General features: G+C 35.6%; 3 protein-coding genes across 4 annotated transcripts; 2 read left to right on the top strand and 1 right to left on the bottom strand.

The window, feature by feature from the left end:
• The first annotated feature begins 1,161 nt into the window (after positions 1 to 1,161).
• On the top strand, positions 1,162 to 2,021 carry LOC105770096 (actin cytoskeleton-regulatory complex protein pan1). Its single transcript, XM_012591153.2, has one exon. The coding sequence runs from the start codon at positions 1,213 to 1,215 to the stop codon at positions 1,801 to 1,803; it is 591 nt and encodes a 196-aa protein (XP_012446607.1). The 5' UTR covers positions 1,162 to 1,212; the 3' UTR covers positions 1,804 to 2,021.
• A 73-nt stretch (positions 2,022 to 2,094) lies between these two features.
• Positions 2,095 to 5,590, bottom strand: LOC105770054 (putative pentatricopeptide repeat-containing protein At2g01510). 2 transcript variants are annotated; one of them, XM_012591096.2, is made up of 2 exons: positions 2,849 to 5,590; positions 2,095 to 2,544 (listed from the first exon to the last, which is right to left on the bottom strand). In XM_012591096.2, exons 1-2 carry the CDS (start codon positions 5,423 to 5,425, stop codon positions 2,452 to 2,454), a joined length of 2,670 nt encoding a protein of 889 aa, XP_012446550.1. In that variant the 5' UTR covers positions 5,426 to 5,590; the 3' UTR covers positions 2,095 to 2,451. The 2 variants fall into 2 exon arrangements, with proteins under 2 accessions (XP_012446550.1, XP_052489606.1); XM_052633646.1 differs by lacking the exon at positions 2,095 to 2,544 and having other exon boundaries at positions 2,657 to 5,589.
• Positions 5,591 to 6,508: 918 nt separating this feature from the next.
• Positions 6,509 to 10,236, top strand: LOC105765760 (uncharacterized). The gene is made up of 6 exons (XM_052633446.1): positions 6,509 to 6,530; positions 7,750 to 8,876; positions 8,955 to 9,263; positions 9,353 to 9,519; positions 9,610 to 9,854; positions 9,938 to 10,236. Exons 1-6 carry the CDS (start codon positions 6,509 to 6,511, stop codon positions 10,234 to 10,236), a joined length of 2,169 nt encoding a protein of 722 aa, XP_052489406.1.
• The last annotated feature ends 10,154 nt before the right edge of the window (positions 10,237 to 20,390 follow it).

The raw sequence follows: 20,390 nt of genomic DNA, 5'->3' as shown, positions 1-20,390 counted from the left end.
AGAATACAAAATTTGTTAATTTAATGATCAAATGAATATTATTGTTGAGGTTAATTAATTTTGGTGAGATTAAAAGCAAAGATAATAGCGAGATTAGATATTGTAGTGATGAGATTAAAATCAGTGATTAATTGTATTTGGAATGTAAAATGATTATTAAAGAGGTTGTATTATATTTTATATGTAAAATAAATTAAATAATAGATTTGTATTTAGTTAAATAATAAATAAGATGAATTATATTTGTATCTACTTTTTTTATTAATTATATAGCAACGTATTTATGATTAATTTATATAAAATTTATTATACATTTATTATAAAGATCAATATTTTATATTTTATATAACAAATAAAAAAAGTAAAATGTTTGCTTATATATTTACATTTTTTAATTGAAAAAAAAAAACCAAACTAGAAGGATAAGAGTAGAGTGTAGAGGGTTGAATAGGAAATTATGCCGTCATTGCAATGGTTCAGCAGTGAAAATAGAGACCTCCAGCGTGTTGAAAACACCCGACTGAACTGAATCATATTCTATCAAAACGCTAATTTACATAACAAACGAACAAAACAGAGGGTTAGACCTGATCTCAACTAACAAATTATTAATATTTACTTGCATTTTCACCAAAATGTTCCAATATTACTTTTTATTATCTTGTATATATATTGCACATTAGTTTAAATTGTCTTCCGTCATAGTATGATTATGATCTCTTTACTATGTCTACATTTGATATTTAATTCCTTTACTCATATTTGATATAATTTAGGTTAAGTTCTGAGTATTAGGTATGAGACTCACCATGTACAATTATTTATGTGGTTCTTCGAATGTTGTTATGTGTTTTTTACAAGTAATACTTTAGTTTGTTAATTTTCGTCTGAATTGTTGCCATATGTAAGCTTTAATTTTCCAATTATAATTTGGATTATTTTAGTTTTGTGCTTAATTATCGTATTTATATTTTGATTATACTAATTTTTGGGTTTGAATAGAAAACATTTTCCATTATTTATAGGTTGAAGAACACTTTTCGGCGGCATGAATAATGCCGAACAGGGCTAAGACCCTTAGAGCCAGAATAAAAAGGCTCTTTTAATGGGCCGATTTCTTAGCCTGTCAAATCTCTACCTATATAATAACTCGCGATAAGGTAATTACTACATTTTATTTTAGGGTTTACAGAGAGGGAGAGAGAGAAAAGCATGACCAACGCCATGGCTTGCACTATTGACTTCCGCCGCCTTGATGAAGGCTTCGGCGGCAAAACGTACAAACGAAAGCGACAAGAATCTCAGATCGTTGCCGATGACGACGAGGCTGCCCCCGCCGCCGCGTCCATGGACGTGGATGATTCTTGCCCCCCACCCGCAAAGCGTTCAGCCGTGCCTTCCTCGGACGACCCCAATAAACCCACCTTCGGTCAACCCACCTACGACGGCGTGATTGCGGGTAAGGTGTCTGGTAGGAACTGGAAGCAGCCAAGAAAGCAGCGTGCGTCAGCGAAGCACGTGAGCATAAGGAGGACGAGCTTGGAGGAGAGGGAGAGGCAAAAGGAGATCAAGAGAGCTTATAGAGAGAGGATTAATGAGTTGAAGGAAGAGATACGGCAAAATAAGGTGGAGAAGAGAAAGAAGAGAGAGGAGAGAGAGAAGAAGAAGAAAGAGAACATATTGAGGTCTGGAACTAAGTTTCAGAAGATTACTAATCCTAATACTTTGAAGAAGATTGCTAAGTCCAAGCACAAGAAGTTGCTTCAAGTTGTCCCTGATGAATTTCTTCACAAGAACAAGTGATAATGATAACAATAATACCTTTGTTTTGTTTTTCTTGTTTTTTTTTTCTCAATGTGTACTTCATTGCTTTATCTGGGATTAGTGAAATTAAAATTTAGTTTGGTTTCTTTTGAAAGACAAGTTGAATTGGATAGGGAAGGAGAAGGGATATTATGTTTTGATTGATTTGATGAATATGTAAGTGCAAATTTTGATGAAATTAAATCCCCTTTCAACGATTTAAGCTGTAAGCTTGTTATGCATTTCATTAAAATGCCTCACTTGCTATAACAGCAGTTTGTACTACAAAAATGAGCAAAGCAAAACCATGCATGTTCGACTTCAATCTGACTGCAATATCCCCGTTAAGAGGTCGGAGTTCTGCAAATACTGAACAAAGAACTGCTAAAAAGCAGCTTGATATGCTACCATGCGCGGCCTCATAATCTATTGCTTTGCTAGTTTGCTTATCACTTACTCAACTAGTTCGTCTATCAATCCCTCAGATGCGGCAGGCAAGACCAGTGAATGATTCAACTAGTTTGCCTATCAATACCTGAAGTCCAGAGTCTCCTTGAGGTTCCTGCTCCTGCAACCCAATAATTTTGCTGCGACGTTGTGGAAACTTTAGGCCAAAAATGCCATGACTGTTAATTACTTTAGTCCTTTTTACATTCTATTCCCACTTCCATGTACAGATTCAAAGTCCCGACTTGCCAATGCCAGAGCGCACCACGCAGGCTGTCTCTCCACTTCTGGTTTCTGAAATGATACCATATCTATAACCATCAAAACTGAAATGCCAATACATTGTGAAAAACTCCACATCAATGAACAGTCATTCTGTGTGATAGAGGTTTCACCACTAAATGAATGAGCTCCAGAATGGTTGTGATCTTATACAGAGGTGAAATCAATTATGCGATGGAAGATCAAGCCATTAACAACGCAATAACCCCTCTATAAACTACCAATAATCCCCACAAGAGCAGATGCCATCCTTAAAATGATGGAACCTGCTTGAATCCCTCACCGTAATTTCCCTTCTAATGATCTTTGAGATTACCTTGATTGCAGCATGGCAGTCTGTACATGCCCGTAAGTTCTTTATTACCAGTATTGGTGATCCTTCAGGTGTACTTATCAGCGCAAATGCAATTGCTAACCGCTCACTATGGTACTTAAGAGACTCAATTTTGATGTTCTCATCTACATCATGAAGGGCACAACTTGTATCAGGCTTGTAACCTTCCTTCTCCATCTGTTTTGACAACATCTCTATCTTTTTCCAGATTTCCTCCATTTGAGGATGTAACATGTCATTTGCTGAGAACACATGAAGCTTGTGTCTTATTTCAACCCAGCTATAAGCAGGAACCTTTCTAATTCCACGCTCCCTCATTGCCTTCTTTACCTTCCCAACATTGTCCCACTGGCCTGCGGCCGCATAGATATTAGACATGCTGACATAAGCAGCAGCATCTCTAAGCACCTCCATACTGAATAGCTGGTCTGCTGCTTTCCTAGCCAATTCTTGGTTCTTATGGATCCTACAAGAATTTAGAACTGATGACCACATAATCTCATCAGGATCGAATGGCATTTCATCCATCAACTTCTCTGCCTCGTTAAACTGTCCACTCCGGCATAACATATCAACCATAGATGCATAGTGTTCTTTTTTAGGAACAAGATTGTGTATTCTGGTCATGGTTCTGAAATACCTCAACCCTTCTTGAACAAGTCCACAGTGACTGCAAGCAGATAAAACACTGAGGAAACTGACAGAATCTGGCTGGAAACCTGACTGAACCATCTTTTCAAATGAGTCAAGGGTGGTTTTAGCATCACCATTTTGAGCATGGGCTGAGATCAAGGCATTCCAAGAGACTATATTCCTTTCAGACATGTCCTGAAAAAGTTGAATGGAATCTTTTATGGAACCGCATTTTGCATACATATCCAGAAGTGCACTTCCTGAAAAAACATTTGACATATAACCTGATCTGATTACAAATGAGTGGATTTGTTTCCCCAGTGATAGTGAAGCCAAATTTGCAGATGCTTTTAAGATGCTAGCAAATGTGGCCTGATCTGCTCTTACACCAGCTTTGTGCATCTCATTGAACAGATTCAGGCCTTCCTCATGGAATCCTCTCTGAACATAACCCGAGATAATGGCTGTCCATGGAACTGTGCTCCTCTTGGCCAGACTCCTGAATATCTTTTCAGCTTCTTCAAATCTGCCACATTTTGCATACATGTCAACTAAAGAATTCCCAACCACAAGTTCTGAATCAGCTGTAGTCACAATAGCCAGGGTATGGATTTGCTGCCCCATTTGCAGGTCTAGTACATTTGCTGCTATACTCAACATGGTTGCAAATGGGAATTGCCTCCGTTTAAAGCCTGTAAACTGCAATTCACGGAAAAGGCTAATAGCTTCTTCATGTTGCCCAGACCACGCATAGCATGTGATGATTACATTGTAGGAAATGCCATCCAAGTCTGGCATCTCATCAAATAGCTTCCCGGCTTCCACTAAACAATCGTACTTGGAGTAGAAATCAAGCAATGCATTCCCCACAAAGACATTCCCAACGAATCCAGTCTTCACCAAAAACCCATGAATTTGTTGCCCAAAGGCCAAGTCATTTAATCTAATAGCAGCACTTAAAACTCCAGCAAAAGTGAAATCAGAAGGCTTGAAACCTAAATTTTGCATCTGCAGGAAGAGGGTTATTGCGTCCTCAGTTAGACCATCTTTTGCGAACCCATTGATCAATGCATTAAAGGAAACAGAATCTCTTTCAGGCATGTCCTCAAAAACCCGTGAAGCAAAATCAAGGTGATCAGTTTTGCAATAAGAATCAACCAGAGAATTGCAGATTATGATACTAGAATGGTAACCCAACTTAAGAACAAGACCATGAACTTGAACCAATTCGTTGTCAGCCTCAGCGTCATTGCAACCTGATAAAAGAGTAGCAAAAGTCACAGGATCAGGCTGTGTATCATGTCTTCGCATCTCAGCGAAAAGCTTAAATGCTTCATGGAACTGACTCTTCTGCACGTACCCACCAACGATGATGGTCCATGTAACTGCAGTTCGATCAAGCATGGTATCAAACATGTGTCTAGCTTTCAAAAGATCTCCTGATTTGACATAACCCGAAATCATCATGTTTGTAGAGACAGTGTTCCTGCTAGGCATTTGGTCAAACACTTGACGAGCTGTCGAGAGATAGCCCTTTCTGAGGAGGTTCTCAACCATGAAGTTGGAACGGCATGTGTTTGGATCAAAACCCGTTTTGATGCTTCGGGCGTCGATGAAAGTTTCGACATTTTGGACGGAGATGGGAGGTTTAGAGGGTGCAAGTGAAGAGAAGTTTTTAAGTGCAAAGGCTGGTCTGTATGGTTTCATCAGGAGTGTCAACCTAAGCGCCGAAATGGGCAGAGGTTCAGCACAGTAATTGACCTCCACTTGTGTCGTAGAGATGGGAGAGTAAATCAATTCAACTTTTATTACCGTTCCAAAGAATAGTTTACGTCGGTGCCAACGACCTTGAGGAAATTTCTTGCGGCGATTACTTGGGTGATAGAAATAAATTATTTTTAGAAGTAAATTTGCAGCGATTGGCATCAGAGCTGTCTAGGATACACGGATGCTTATTTCTACTTCGTCATTCCAATTTTCACGATTGTTTGGTCACATTTCCAATTCTCACGTTTGTTTGGTTAAATGAAATGTAAGGTAGCGTTTGTTGTTTTGGAATCTAATTGCTTAGAACATAACCAAATTTTCATTGTTTTCTAGTTTTTACTTATTTGCTTCTTCTTTTTTAAATCATTTAAAAAAAAATTTAATTGTGTTTTTTTTATGTTTTCATTTTCCAAAAAAATAAAATAAAATGAAAATCACATTTGTTGAGACCTTAACATGTTTGTATCTCTTATTTGAACAGTTGATCGAACACCAATCTGGGCATGCCATTAGTATAATTAAGTGCAATGTAAAGTTAACTTTTTTTTACTTTGATTATCATGTGTTACATTATCGTGAATGATCCTTAAGCTTGTTTTATTATATCTTGATTTCTACTTATTGAAATTAATCTTGTTTTATTATATCTTGATTTCTACTTATTGAAATTGGGAAAAGTAGAACGAGGATGATTCGACAATTCCATATCAAGTCTTATCCTCTTTACTTATTATTTTTGCATTTTGTGTTAGGCATTTTATTGGAGAGTTATTTTGATTTGTAAGTAAGATTTCTAGGTGAGTGATTTATAACAATTAGGTTCATTGTTGGGGTTGCAATTACTTATTAGTATAGGGTAATCTACAAAAATAGTCACTTTTGTTTACTTCAGGTTACATTTTAGTCACTTATGTTTGAAATGTTACGTTTTAGTCACTTATGTTATTATTTTGTTACGAAGTGATCACTCTACCGTTAAGTTCCGTTATCTCTTTAACGGTAATCCTATGTGGCAGTCCAACTAGATTTTAAGTGCCAACTTGGATTTTTAAATGGGATAAAAATAGATTTTAAATTAAATAAATTTAATTAATTAAAATTTTTAAACCTAAACCTTAACTGAAAAAAACTGTTCATCTCCTCTTTTTAATTTTTCTTCGTCTCTTCTTTTTTTAGGTTTTTTTTTCTCATTTGACTAGTTAAGATCAAAATAGTTGAAATCAAATTGACTGCTTCATAAAGATGGATTCAATGGAGAGTCCATGTATGTCTTCTTTGCATTCCTCTGTCTCTTTTATTCAATACTGAAAAACAAAAGATTGAATTTTTTATTGTTTAATGAAAACCCTAAAATAGATTGAATTTTTTATTGTAAGTGGAATCACTTTTTTCGCCGATAGGGACTCAACTGCTAATCTTCATACTAAAAATAATTAAGATCACCAACCCTTTCGAATGCATCTTCTCTAATATTGATAGGGACTCAACTGCTATACATGCTACCATTTCTGCAGACATCCTGCATGTGAAATTGAGAACAAAAGTTTAAATCAAAGATTAGTAGGCTTATTCCATCTTATCATCCATCAGTCTCAATGTTTACACAAAGGATTACTAGGTGCCATAAAACGTGATAAATTGGGGAAAAAAAATCTTGCATAAAAATTCTTTTGCAGTGAAGGGTTAAGAGCAAAACCCCAAACATGTATTGATTCTAAGGATAAGGGCTTTCTAGAGTTGTGTATGAGTGTTCATGGCCTTTTAGCATTGGGTTTTGGGTTTGTTAGAGGGATGGATTAGTTTGTTATTCTTAAAATAGCCACCACCCCACTCCCCCCAAAAAACAGGTGAAGAGAGTAAACATAGCTCCCCAACTGGCAGCCACTAAATAACTTAGATAGCCCAAGCATGAACATATATTCTCAATATATTTCTAGTTGAAAGAAATAGTAAACAGTAAGGGAGTATTTTTGTTTCTTCGACCTGTCTACTGAACAAAACCAAAAACAATTGTAAATCTATCAAATAAGAATGAAGCAAAATTTCACTTAATAAAGTGCTTCCTCTTATGTTGTCTCTCGTTTCTGAATAAGAAAACCATAAGAAAAAAGAAGCAGGGTAGGGATGGAGTGTTAACAAGGTAACCATATATAACCATATATGCAGACAGGAACACCACAATTTAAAAGGGATTAGATTAGGCCATGAACACAGTGGGATTTAGCTTTAATATATGTTCAACTTTTCATTATAACTCTGGTGTCAAGATGTGAATAATGATTACTGTTTTCATGTTTTAGATTATGTATTTTAATGTTGTCCAAATGTGAATATCGACTGCTGTCCGAATGTCCTAAAATGTTCATAAATTCATTAGTGATGTTGTTTGAAATTGAACTGAAGTTGAGATAATATTTTTTCAGGTTTGAATTGTGCAATTTGTTGATACTAATATAATGTTTTATTTTACTTTTTTGGTTTAGGGTTTGAAGTTGAACAAAATACTTTAGGGGGAGATTTTGGAGTAGAAGCGTCTGACTCAGATGATAGTTCATATAAAGCTTATGAGTCAGGTACTTCTTATTCTGATTCTTTTGAGTCTGATGGTGATAGGGTAGATGAACCAGAGGTTGAACTAGTAGGTGAAATGATACAGAAGGAGTTAGACCACTTACTGGGTTTAAGTTTTTGGAGTTTAGAAGATGATTTTGATAGTAACAGTGATGATGATTTGAATAATGACCTGGATTATGATAAATATGGGGATAAAAGGTACCCTCTATTCAATCCTCAAACTGATATGAAGAACCCTATATTGATAAATAGTTTGGTTTTCCCTAGTAGAGACATTTTAAAAGATGCAATTAAACAGTATGGGAGGATTAATAGGGTAGAAACCAAACTAACTAGGAATGACAAGCTTAGGGTGAAAGCAGTCTGTGTACCTAGTTGTCCATGGACATTATGGGCATCCAAGTTAAATCCTAAGGATCCAATGGATGGGAGTTGGCAAATTAAGACCTTAGTCAACCACCATAAGTGTGGCAAGGTAATGAAAAATAAGAATATTACTTCAAAGTGGATGGCTAGACATTATTTACACAAATTTCAAGTTGATCCTAATTATTCCTTAACATCCTTACAAAATGATATTAGGGTGGATTTTGGAACAATAGTGTCTCGGACTAAATGTATGAGGGCTAAGATTAGGGCTCTGGAACTAGTTCAAGGGAATCACAAAGCCCAATATGTCAATATATATGATTATTTACTTGAGTTAAGGAGAAGCAACCCTGGTACAACAACCATCTGTAAATTAGACTATAGGCTATTTCAGAGGCTTTATATATGCCTTGAAGCATGCAAATCAGGTTGGTTAACTGGTTGTAGGAGAATTATAGGGTTAGATGGGTGTTGGCTGAAGGGATATTATGGTGGACATTTGCTTGCTGCTGTCGGGGTTGATGCCAATGATTGTATATATCCAGTGGCTTTTGCTGCAGTTGAGAGTGAAAACAAACAATCATGGTTTTGGTTCCTCGAGTTGTTATGGAGGGATTTGGAGATCGACAAATCCTACAATATATGCTTTATGTCTGACAAACAAAAGGTACTATAAAGTCATAGTATACGCTAAATTGTTTATATAAAAACAATTACTTAGCATGTTGTTTTAATTGTTTTACAGAGTTTAATAGAAGCGATTTCTTTGTTGTACCCTAATGCTGAAGCAAGAAATTGTGCCAGACATCTTTACAATAATTTTAAAAATATGGAAGGATTTAGAGGCCAAGTTATGCGTCTTACTTACTGGAAAGCTGCTAAAGCAACTTTTCCAAGACAATTTGAAGAAGCAATGTCTGAAATGAGGTCACTGTCAGAACCTGTTAAGGCTTGGCTGCGTGACAAGGATCCAAGAACTTGGTCAAGAGCCCACTTCTCAACTAGATGCAAATCTGATCTATTACTGAACAACAACAATGAATGTTTCAACAAGGTTAAAATTTATTTTTTAAATCTGACTATTTATCACTTCATGTTGTATAATTGTTGTTGGAGTTATTTAAAGACTTGCTCTCCTTGCAGATCATTTTAGAAGCTAGACATAAACCCATCCTAACGATGTTGGAAATAATTAGAAGAAAAGTCATGACTAGGTTGGTTTCTATGAGAGAGGCTGCTGAGAAGTATCCTGGACCTTTATGTCCAAGGATACAGAAGAAGTTGTCTGAAATTGTTAGTCAGTCCAATAAGTAAGCTTTGCTAACTCTTTTTTACTTAGCTTGAATTTTGTTGCTTGGATGGAAATTTTTTTAACTTTAAAATGTTACTTTTTTTTATAGTATATGGCCGATATATGCTGGAAATGAGAAGTATAAGGTAGACTGTGGATTAGGCAACAAGCATGTGGTTGACCTCCTCAACTCCTCCTGTTCATGCAGAAAATGGGACTTGTCAGGAATTCCATGTAAGCTTGCTGTTTCTTGCATGCAATTACTTGCTGTGAGCCCTGAAACATATGTAAATACATGTTATACTGTCACTACCCAGTTGAATATTTACAGCCACTTGATTAACCCTGTAAAAGGTAATAGCCCTAAAACCCTAAACCTCGATGAAATATTACTTATTTATAAAATGTGTTTGACATCTTTAAATTTTTGTGTATAGGTCCTATGAAATGGGAACATGTAAGGGAGATGGAACCCATTCTTCCACCTATAATTAGAAGGCCCCCAGGAAGACCCAAACAAATAAGGAGGAAGGAAATAGATGAAGTACGAAAGAGTGGACCAAAATTAAGCAAGACAGGGCAGCAAGCTAATTGCACCAAATGTGGCAAACCAGGCCATAATACAAGGACTTGCAAAGGGATTGTTGGGGGTAACCAAATGGCAAGCCAACAAAGCTCAAACCTGACAGCAAATTTTAGGGCTAAATTACCTGTCAAAAGGAAATCTATTTTGTGAACAAAGAATATATCTTTTTGGAAGGGTTGTTGAATCATGTTAACAATACATTTTATCTTAATTGAGGGTTTGAAACAAATTTTTTTTTGAAATGTTAAACTATTGAACAATTACTTAAGAAATGGCTATTGGACATGTTATATATTTAACTATTGGACAATTACTTTGAAGCTTGTTGTTTTAGTTGCTGGATTGCAGGTAAGCATCTGTTTACTTGCCCTCGCAACCATGTGGAGTTTTAATTGTTGAAACATAGAACTGAATCATGCATGTATATGGCATTTACAAGATAATTCTGAGGGCATTATTATTAAAATAATAATAATTTGATAAAAACTATATTAGTATGCAAGTGTATAACAACTTTTCTCTTTACTGCAAGAAAAGATATAATTACAAAAAGGTAGTTGTACATACAAAAATGACATATAAAAATTTAAGAGCCACACATACAAAAAGGTAGTTGTACATACAAAAATAACAAGGATGCTTTGGCACATAGAACCGCATTTCCCATTGAAGGAAATCCATTACTATAAGAAAAATTTATGTCCATCATCTTTCCAGGAGACGAGTTCACAAGAAGGGTAACGTCATCAACGCCGTCGGGCCAAGCATCGACCATCTTTCATCAAGAAACCCATTAATGACCTCATTAAATCCCTAGAGAATAGAATATATTCTCGCCATCGGTCAAGAATCTACCTACACTGACATAGATGGTGAATTACTGAAAAGAAGAATGAACATACTTGCTCAATTTGTGACTAAGTGCACGCAGAGCTGCAGGTCTTCTCTCCCAACCAGTAACATTCGACTGAGATATTTCTTGAGAAATCTGCCTCAAATGACGCAAAGCCTGCGCTAACGCCAAGGTCATACCATGAGACATTTAATGTCTTGGTTTAGCTCCTAGCTCTACATTCGAAGAATAGATGCAAGGAATAGTCTTACCGCCATTGTTGTCTTCTGAGCAAGCAAATTATAGATTCAAAGTATAGCTCTACATGTTTCTGGTTGCATTTTATGGGATGTCTACCGACGCAAAATAAAATACATGTTCACAAACAATTTTAAAAGTCTGACATGCATCATGTACAGAAAATAAACCGTTAATTGACTATAACTGTACATCAAAAAATTTGTGCACCTGATTGTAAAGCTCCTCTGGTCTAGCCGAAATATACATTCTTTGACGGACTTTCAAGAACAATACTGCACACCCTATAAGCTATAAAGCTAAATATCGTTAACAACTTTCAAAAATTTGATACTATAACTAAAGCATTCAAAGAATAGCTTTTAGAAGGGACTACCCCAGCACAAATAGGCATGATAATAAGAGAATGCTTGGAGACCAATTCACGAAAACGACAGGTCAAAGGTTTGTAATGCTCTGCCAAAGCATCTGGACACTTGAATTCCTGTAACCTGTAAAAAGAAAACAAGAGAAATGTAAATTAAATATCTTAAAATGCCAAAACATAAAAATAGACGTTGATAAGCATACCCGTGTAGATTTGTTCTTGTCTCCAATAATTTAGCTATTGTCTCCATTGCCTTTCTTTTCATACACACATGTGTGGTATGGTCTGAACCAACATTTTGCATCAAGTTGTGTCTGTCTAAATCATTCCAAATATCATTTTCTCGAACCTGAAACATATACATATTTAGAACAATAGACATCAGTAATGTACAGTTTCTAGGATACATAATTTCCTGTATTATACATGTGATATTATATGAAATTGAATATCATGAGATACCCATAGCACAAAACTTGAGCATAAGCTTCACAGAGGCCGACTTCTAGATTCATCTTGCAACACATAAATGATAATCGAAGACAAAAATTGCATATAATATTCTAAAATGAGTAAGATATTAATAACACACAAGTTTCTTAGCTATTTCATCGATATCTCGATCTTCTATACACAGCTTTCCATGTCTTCTATAGCCATAAATACATTCCAAATTGCCTTCATAACATTCCCCATTACTTGGACAAGGCTCACAAGAATCTATTGCAGTACACATTTGTGAGTTGGAATCTATCACTTTGGAGCAGCAAATTTAAAACTAAAACTACATAGTGTTTGAGGAGGGCTGAGAGAAGTTTTCAGAGTGTTGAATGCTGAGCAGCCAGTCGGTTGCTATTCAATGATAGGTATTGTTCCTGAGTTGTGCCAAGATTTTGTCTCCCGCCTCTACTGAGAGCCGTGTACAGTTTACATCCCCTTGGTGGGTGGCTGTGTGCCCACGCATGACACGTTGCCTCGAGGCACTCCCCCTCCATGAACAATACACAACTCTCGACAAAGACAATCCAAAGACTATACCTGCCATTGATGAGGATCCAACCGGCTGTAACAATAGTTCAAAGATTATGGTAGGTATTGTTCTCGGGTTGTGCAAAGATTTTGTAGCTTTTGCCGCTTGTAGCTTTTAGAGAAGGTGAAACTCTTACCGCTTGTAGCTTTTGCTTCATCAGGTTTATTACATTCCCCAGTAGAAGTAGCATTTCTCCATTTCCTTTCAGACCCATTTCTGCTAGCCCCACATTCTATCTCTTCCACTAAAAGTTCCTTGGAAACCTCTCCACTATTTTGAGAACCTGATCCACTACTTTCGGTCACTATTTTTTTCCCAGTTTCTTCTTCTAGTACCTTTCCCAAGTCCTTTTCTTCAAGGGTAAGTTTCTGAAGGAAACCATTCAAATCAGGGTGGTTATTAAGTTCACTTCGCAAAGCTGCCTCTGCTCTTGTAAAGTGATTTCTCGTTAGAAAGTCCAAAATCACATCATTGAGCTTGGTTCTGTCATTATGAAGTACCATAAACCTAGCAAAGGTACTAGAAGCAAGCATCTACCAACCTAAAAATATCCAAGCAAACGACACAAGCGTTCAATTTTGCTTTTATATATAGTCTTGATCTACAAAAATAAATGCAATTCTATGAAAACAATCGCAAATGAGGAAAACTTTAAAATTAAGGGTAATAGTAATTGAATTCTTAAGTGCCATTGCCTACTAGTGCTAGATTCTCTCTATTTTTTTTGTTCGAAAGTGCTAACTTCAATCACTAAGAAAGAACGAATATGAATCCCACATTTCGTTTTCCTTTTTGTTTCTTAGCACTGAAGAGTGAAAGTTTTTCCTTTCCTCTAAAGAAAAGCCTCATATTCCATGATATTGGTACATTTTTCATAAGCAAGCGAAAAAATCATACAAAATTCCCAACAGCTTGGACGAGATCGAGGTTAACAAGATCCGAGCTCTAACCAAAACCCTAAAAGAATTCCGGACAACCTTTTATAAGAAAATGAAAAGAAAGCGAGATGAATGGATGCGACCAAAAGCGAAGCGAGAGGAGATTGAAATAACAAATAAAAGAACTTACAGATCAATGAGACCAAGAATAGCATGCACGACAATCTCTTACATTGTTTGCTTTGGATTCCACTCCATTGCCCTACTCCACGTTAAAAGATGGCAAGAAAGTAACAAAATTTACAGCGGGAAATTTTTTCTTCTCTGCATGCCCTTCTGTTTTATTTTATTTTCAGTTTTGTTTTCCTTTTCCCCTCTTCAGGATGGATTTTACTCATAGCTAAAACTAAAAACAAAAATCAAATTAAACAAACAGAATGAATACAAAATCATAATAAAAGATGCCCAGAAAGCAAAGTTAAACAAAAACAAAGAAATACCCAGAAAAGAAGGGGGATAAAAGAATTATACCTGAGAATGAATCGATGGGGTCTAAGTTACTATCACAAAAGGGTTTAGAGGTGGAGGTAAAGAAGGTAAGGAAGTAATTACAGGAGAGAGCTATAGCGATGCGATTGCAAGTACAGTAATGAGACGCAAGAACTCGCCTTTTGAAGGGAATAAGCTTTGGGGTGGTTCGAGTATGGAGTTCAGTGAAGAATTTTTTGAATATGAATTATGCTTGGATTTTGGAAGCTTTTTGGGTGTTGAAGGCATTTTTTTTTCTTTTTTTGAAGGTTAGATCGATACCAAATGATGTTAATTTTTCCTTTGAAATTTTTCACTGCTAAAAACAGAAAGGGACGGAATGAATGAATGAATGAAACAAAGAAAACAGATTCTCTCTAATTTTGGTTAAATTACACCCAATATCTCTAACTTTGGTTAAAATCTATTTTCATCCCATTTAGAAATCCAAGTTGGCAGTTAAAATCTAGTTGGACTGCCACATAGGATTACCGTTAGAGAGATAATGGAACTTAACGGTAGAGTGATCACTTCGTAACAAAATAATAATATAAGTGACTAAAATGTAACTTGAGGCAAACAAAAGTGACTATTTTTGTAGATTACCCTATTAGTATAAGGATAGGTTGAGTTTAAGCTAATACATGATAGGCGATTGCTAAATAAAATTATTCACTGAGTGAGACTCCATAGAGTAGGATTATTGAATCCGAACTACGTTAACAAATTTTGTATGTGGATTTCTCTCATTGCCTTACTCTCAATTTGTAAATTGTTGTTAAACTACTTTTTCATGTGTGTTCAAACATCTATCCAAATAGCAATTGGGACATCAGTTTGTACAGAGAGCAAACCGATTTGTGCTCTTTCAACATCTATTTCTTGAAACAAAACAAAACCTAGGCTCGTTTGGTTTTCCAAATATTTTTTATTTTCATTTTTGAAAAATAATTTTGTTAGAAATGAGTGACTCAAATCTTTATTAAAATAAAATACAATGATAAAATAAAATACAAGTAAAATCTATATAGAACTATACTTCTTTTATTTGACATTGATTAGAATAAGGTCTTTTAACCTTTAAATAGATGTAGTTGAAAGTCCTCTTGTATCATTTGAATTTCAACATTAGTGAATTTTCTTTTTCTCTACTCGTGGCCTTTTCCCCGAAAGGGTTTTCACATAAAATCTGTGTGGTCTTATTTTTTCTTTCTTTTTGCTTTGTGATCGTTCTATATTGTCACTATCGATGTTCAGTTTTTAAAAACTAGTATTAGAGCCTTTTGGGTTGCTTATCTCTACCATGATAATAGTGACAATGAAGAATGATATCCCGTTGTTCGATTGCAACACCAGATTCGCGTTGTGGCAGATAAAGATGTAGGTTGTTCTTGCACAGATGAATTTGGAGGAACACCTCAGTCAAAATAGATCCAGAAGGTTGCTGAACTGAATAGAGTTTACTCTTTCCTCTTGTCATTTATTTTAAACATGTTTGCTTTGATTTTTATGTTTTTGACATCAACTATGCAGTTTTAATTCCCATATGCTAGGATGATTATATTAATTTAATGAGATTTATTTAATTCATGTTAACATGTTTTGTGCCTCAGTCGATTATGTTTTCAATTAATATCATGATGCATTTCATTCATACGTGATTGGGTGCACTCAGATTAGCTGAGCGATGCTAACCAAACGACGACTAGTAGACGCATAATTGAAAAGTGCAAAATTTAGGTCATTAAAACCAACTAAGTTAAGGTTCATAATATCTTTAGTTAGCTCTATTATCTTGCATGGTTTTTAGATTTATGTAATTAAACTGTTGCAAACGTAAATGTCCTTGTGACCTTGCATAAAAGCTAAGAAACCCTTAGTCTAATATGATCAGTAACATGCATATTTAACTAAGTAAAAGATCCTAAATGACTTAATTTGGTTTCCAAACCCATAAAAGATCGAGTTGCCATGGAAATAATTTCGAACATGTTAGCATGATGAAAGTAAGTTGATTTGATTTATATAATTATCCTAGCCCATTTAATGTGATTGTTTGTGTTGCTAAAGCCTTCATTTCATACATTTAGGTAAATTACATCTGGATGAGTTTTGCATTAGGGATCACTCTTGCATTTAATTAACCTAATCATTGCTATCCAAATTTATTGAGTTTTTTTACATCAAATTGTTAATTATAATTTTGTAATTAATTGTTTAAACTTATACAGTCCCTATGGAGACAATAACTCATTTTTACTTACTTATTACTTGAACGACTACGTACACTTGCGTAAACACGTTACAATTCATTACAAGTTTTTGGCGCCGTTGCCGGGGACTTTTGCTTTAATCATTCTTTGTGAAATTATTTTTACAATTTGGTTCTTATTTATTTTATTTTATTTCTAACACTACTAATTTATTCTTTATTATTTATTTCTCATGTGTTTTATGAGCATAAATCAAATTATTGACCTATTACCCGTGGACCCTAAAATCGAGTGGACTTTTAGACAAAAAAGATGTGAGAGATTTGCTCAAAGACAAATCGAGATGGACCTTGGAAATCAAAATGAGGAAATGGAGTCAAACAAGTGCACAACCCAATCCTTATTGCTGATGATAGGGATTGTGCCATCAGAAAATACGCTGTGCCACTCCTCAATGAGTTAAATTCGAGAATTAGAAGGTCGAATATCGAGGTAACCCAATTCTAATTGAAACCAATAATGTTTCAAATGCTCCAAACGGTGGGCCAGTTTAGTGGTATGTCCACAGAAGATCCACACTTGCACCTTCTATTATTCATGGAGGTGAGTGATTCATTTAAGTTAGTTGGTGTGACTAAAGACGCGCTGAGGTTAAAACTGTTTCCATACTCATTGCGAGATCGAACATGTGCATGACTGAATTCATTGCCACTAATTTCGATAGCTACTTGGCAAGAATTAGCAGAAAGGTTTTTGGTTAAGTATTTTCCACCGAGTAAGAACACGAAATAAGGTAACAACTTTCCAAAAATTAGATGACGAGTCTTTGTATGTGACTTGGGAAAAATTCAAGGAATTACTTCGTAAGTGTCCTCATCATGGGATTCCTCACTATATCCAATTGGAGACGTTTTATAACGGTCTCAATGCACATAAAAAATTAATAGTGGATGCTTATGCAAATGGTGCGATTTTGTCTAAGTCTTATAATGAGGCTTATGAGATCATTGAAAAGATCGCAAGTAATAACTACTTATGGCCGACAAATTGAGCAGTTTCAGGAAGACGTGTAGCTGGAGTGCATGAAGTGGACGCACTGACCTCACTCTCAGCTTAGGTATCTTCTATTTCCTCTATGTTAAAACAATTTACCACTAACGGTTTGAATAATTTTGTAGATCAATCACCAAGTCAGTATGAGGTAGTTTATTGCATATACTGTGGGCATGGACATTCTTTCAAGAATTGCCCTTCAAATCCTGAATCGGTTTGTTATATAGGGAACCAGTATCAAAATAGAAGTGGACAAAGACCGCAGTCCAATTTTTAAAATCCACTATGGTAGAACCATCTAAACTTTTCCTGGAGTAACCAAGGAAATGGACCGAACAACAGCCAGATGCAGCATAGACCCAACCAAACCCAAATGTTTAATCAACAATCCCTAAACCTACCTCAAACTGAATCATCAAACGGTTTGAAAGACTTGTTGAAGGCGTACAAGGCGAAAAACTATGCCTTGATCCAAAGTCAAGCAACAACGTTGCAAAATTTAGAGAACCTGATGGGTTAATTAGCTATTGAGATTCATATTAGACCACAAGGAGCCTTGTTGAGCGACACAGAAAATCTGAGAAATTTAGGTAAGGAACATTGCAAAGTGGTAGAGCTACGAAGTGGTAAGACTTTGGAGCCTAAAAAGGTTGTGGTTGAAGATGAGCCTACTGAAAAATAGGAAAGTCAACCAACAGTTGAAGGTTCTACAACATAAAAATTAGATCCTGAAAAATCTGATGAGGTAAACCCTAAACTAGTAAATTCTAAAAAGCTAACACCTACTTTTGCAGATTTGCCTCCTCAGAAAAGTTATCCATATCAACCTAGAGTTCCATACCTTCAAAGACTTCAGTAGAATAAGCAGAAATAAGAGGTACAATTAAAGAAGTTCTTGGATGTTTTAAAGTAATTACACATCAACATTCCGTTGGTGGAGGCTTTAGAAAAAATGCCCAATTACGTGAAGTTTATGAAGGATATTTTGTCCATGGAGAAACAACTTAGTGGGTATGAGACTGTCACTTTGACGAATGAGTGTAGTGCGTTTTTATAGAACAAGCAACCTCCAAAATTGAAGGGTTCTGGAAGCTTTACGATACCTTGCAACATTGGTGAATCATATTACAGTAAAGCTTTATGTGACTTAGGAGCAAGCGTCAACTTGATGTCCAAATCCATTTTTAAGCTGTTGGGAATAGGAGAAGTAAGACCCACTATTGTAACACTTCAACTTGCGGATCGATCGTTAGCATATCTCAAAGAAAGGTCGAGGATGTTTTGGTAAGAGTCGATAAATTTATTTTTCCTGTTGATTTCATTGTTTTAGATTTTGAAGCAGATAAGGAAGTTCCGATCATCCTGGGGAGACCTTTCCTAGCCATGGGAAGAACGTTGATAGATGTGCAAAAAGGTGAACTTACCATGCGAGTTCAAGAAGATAAGGTAACGTTTAATGTTCTAACAGCAATGAAGTTTCCCGATTCGATGGAAGAGTGTTCAGTAATGGAGGAAGTAGAAACCTTAGTTTATATGGGAAGCAATTCTGAAGAAGACCCGTTGGAAAACACCTAAGAGTCTAAACCATTCGAAGATGAAAAAGGTAATGAAGGTTTGGATTTGATGGAAACCAATCCGAGGAGTTATATTCAACCATCACGGTTTGAACCGCTAGAGTTGAAAGTTTGGGAAATTGTACAACCCAAGTCATTAATCGAGGAACAACCTAAACTCGAACTAAAGGTACTTTTATCTCACTTAAAATATGTTTATCTCGATAATAGTTCTACTTTACTTGTGATTATTTTAGTGAAGCTGACAGAATATTAAGAGGAGCAATTGATTGCTGTCTTAAAGAAATTTAAGAAGGTAATTGGTTGGACCATAGCTCTCATACGAGGTATAAGTGTTTCCTTTTCCATGCATAAAATTATTTTAGAGGAAGGTGAAAAAGGTAAGATTGATAACCAAATGAGACTTAACCTTATCATGAAAGAAATGGTTTAGAATGAGGTAAATTTTTTTGAACAAAAAAAGACCATAAATGGCCTAAATTTCATTTTGATAGCATCTTGAATTACAATTTCATGAATTACTCTAGGATAATTCACATCAAAATCCCAATAGCAATTATTTTTTAAGACGAATTTACAAATGAAATTAACTAGCTTATTACTACTTCTAGGGTCCCACATCACGTCAGTCGAATAAAAACATGTTCTTGGGTATGATACAACGAGTCTTCTTTAGAATTGCTTTATGTATGCTTATTACTGCTTCTACGGGCCCACATCATATTAGCCAAAGAAAAACACCGTAGCTTATTTCTAAAACTTTATGTATGCTTTTAGAAAAACATTTTTTTTAATTTTAACAAAACATGTTTAGAAGCTTTTGAAAAATTGAAAAACCTATTAATTTCAGCCCCAATAATTATCACACCTGATTGGAACTCGCCTTTTGAATTGATGTGTGATACAAGCGATTTCGCTGTTAGAGTTATGATGGGCCAAAGATGGAACAAAGTGTTTCACCCTATCTACTATGTAAGAAGAACTTTGACAGGCGCCTAGATCAATTATATGATAACTGAAGAAGAACTCTTTGCTATAGTTTTTGCTTTTGACAAGTTCTGTTCATATTTTATAGGTACCAAAGTTACAGTGTTTACTGATCACGTGACTATAAAGTACTTACTCACGAAGAAAGATGCTAAACTGAGGCTAATTCGCTGGATACTTTTACTCCAAGAATTTGACCTTGAGATCTAAGATAGAAGAGGTATTGAAAATCAAGTAGGCGATCATCTACCAATGTTGGAACAAATGAGGTAACTTATTCACTTGTTCCAATTAATGAGAATTTTACTGATGGGCATATCTTCGAGGTAAGTCAAATCTATGAAACACCTTGGTTTGCTGATTTTGCCAATTACTTAGCATGTGGAATAGTTCCTCGAGAAATGACGTACCAACATATGAAGAAATTTCTTTATGATAGTTGGTACTATATCTGGGATGACCTGTTTTTGTTTAAACAATCTGCAAATAACATAATCAGGAAATACGTAGCTGGAAGTGAGATTGATGAGATTTTGTACCACTGTCATTCATCTCCGTGTGGGGGACACTTTGGTGGTTCATGT

The sequence above is a fragment of the Gossypium raimondii genome, chromosome 7 (genome assembly GCF_025698545.1).
Source record: "Gossypium raimondii isolate GPD5lz chromosome 7, ASM2569854v1, whole genome shotgun sequence".
In the NCBI taxonomy this organism is placed as follows: domain Eukaryota; kingdom Viridiplantae; phylum Streptophyta; class Magnoliopsida; order Malvales; family Malvaceae; genus Gossypium; species Gossypium raimondii.
The sequence above is the reverse complement of the archived record's forward strand: the minus strand, read 5'-3'. Positions and strand labels throughout refer to the sequence as shown.

What these genes read in the sequence shown, in the direction of transcription:
- LOC105765760 (XM_052633446.1), top strand. Translation starts at nt 6,509, where the DNA reads ATGGATTCAATGGAGAGTCCAT. An exon ending in ACAATGAATGTTTCAACAAG is followed by an intron (nt 9,264 to 9,352) that starts GTTAAAATTTAT and finishes CTCTCCTTGCAG; the next exon opens with ATCATTTTAGAAGCTAGACA. An exon ending in ATTGTTAGTCAGTCCAATAA is followed by an intron (nt 9,520 to 9,609) that starts GTAAGCTTTGCT and finishes TTTTTTTTATAG; the next exon opens with TATATGGCCGATATATGCTG.
- LOC105770096 (XM_012591153.2), top strand. Translation starts at nt 1,213, where the DNA reads ATGACCAACGCCATGGCTTGCACTATTGACTTCCGCCGCCTTGATGAA.
- LOC105770054 (XM_052633646.1), bottom strand. Translation starts at nt 5,425, where the DNA reads ATGCCAATCGCTGCAAATTTACTTCTAAAAATAATTTATTTCTATCAC.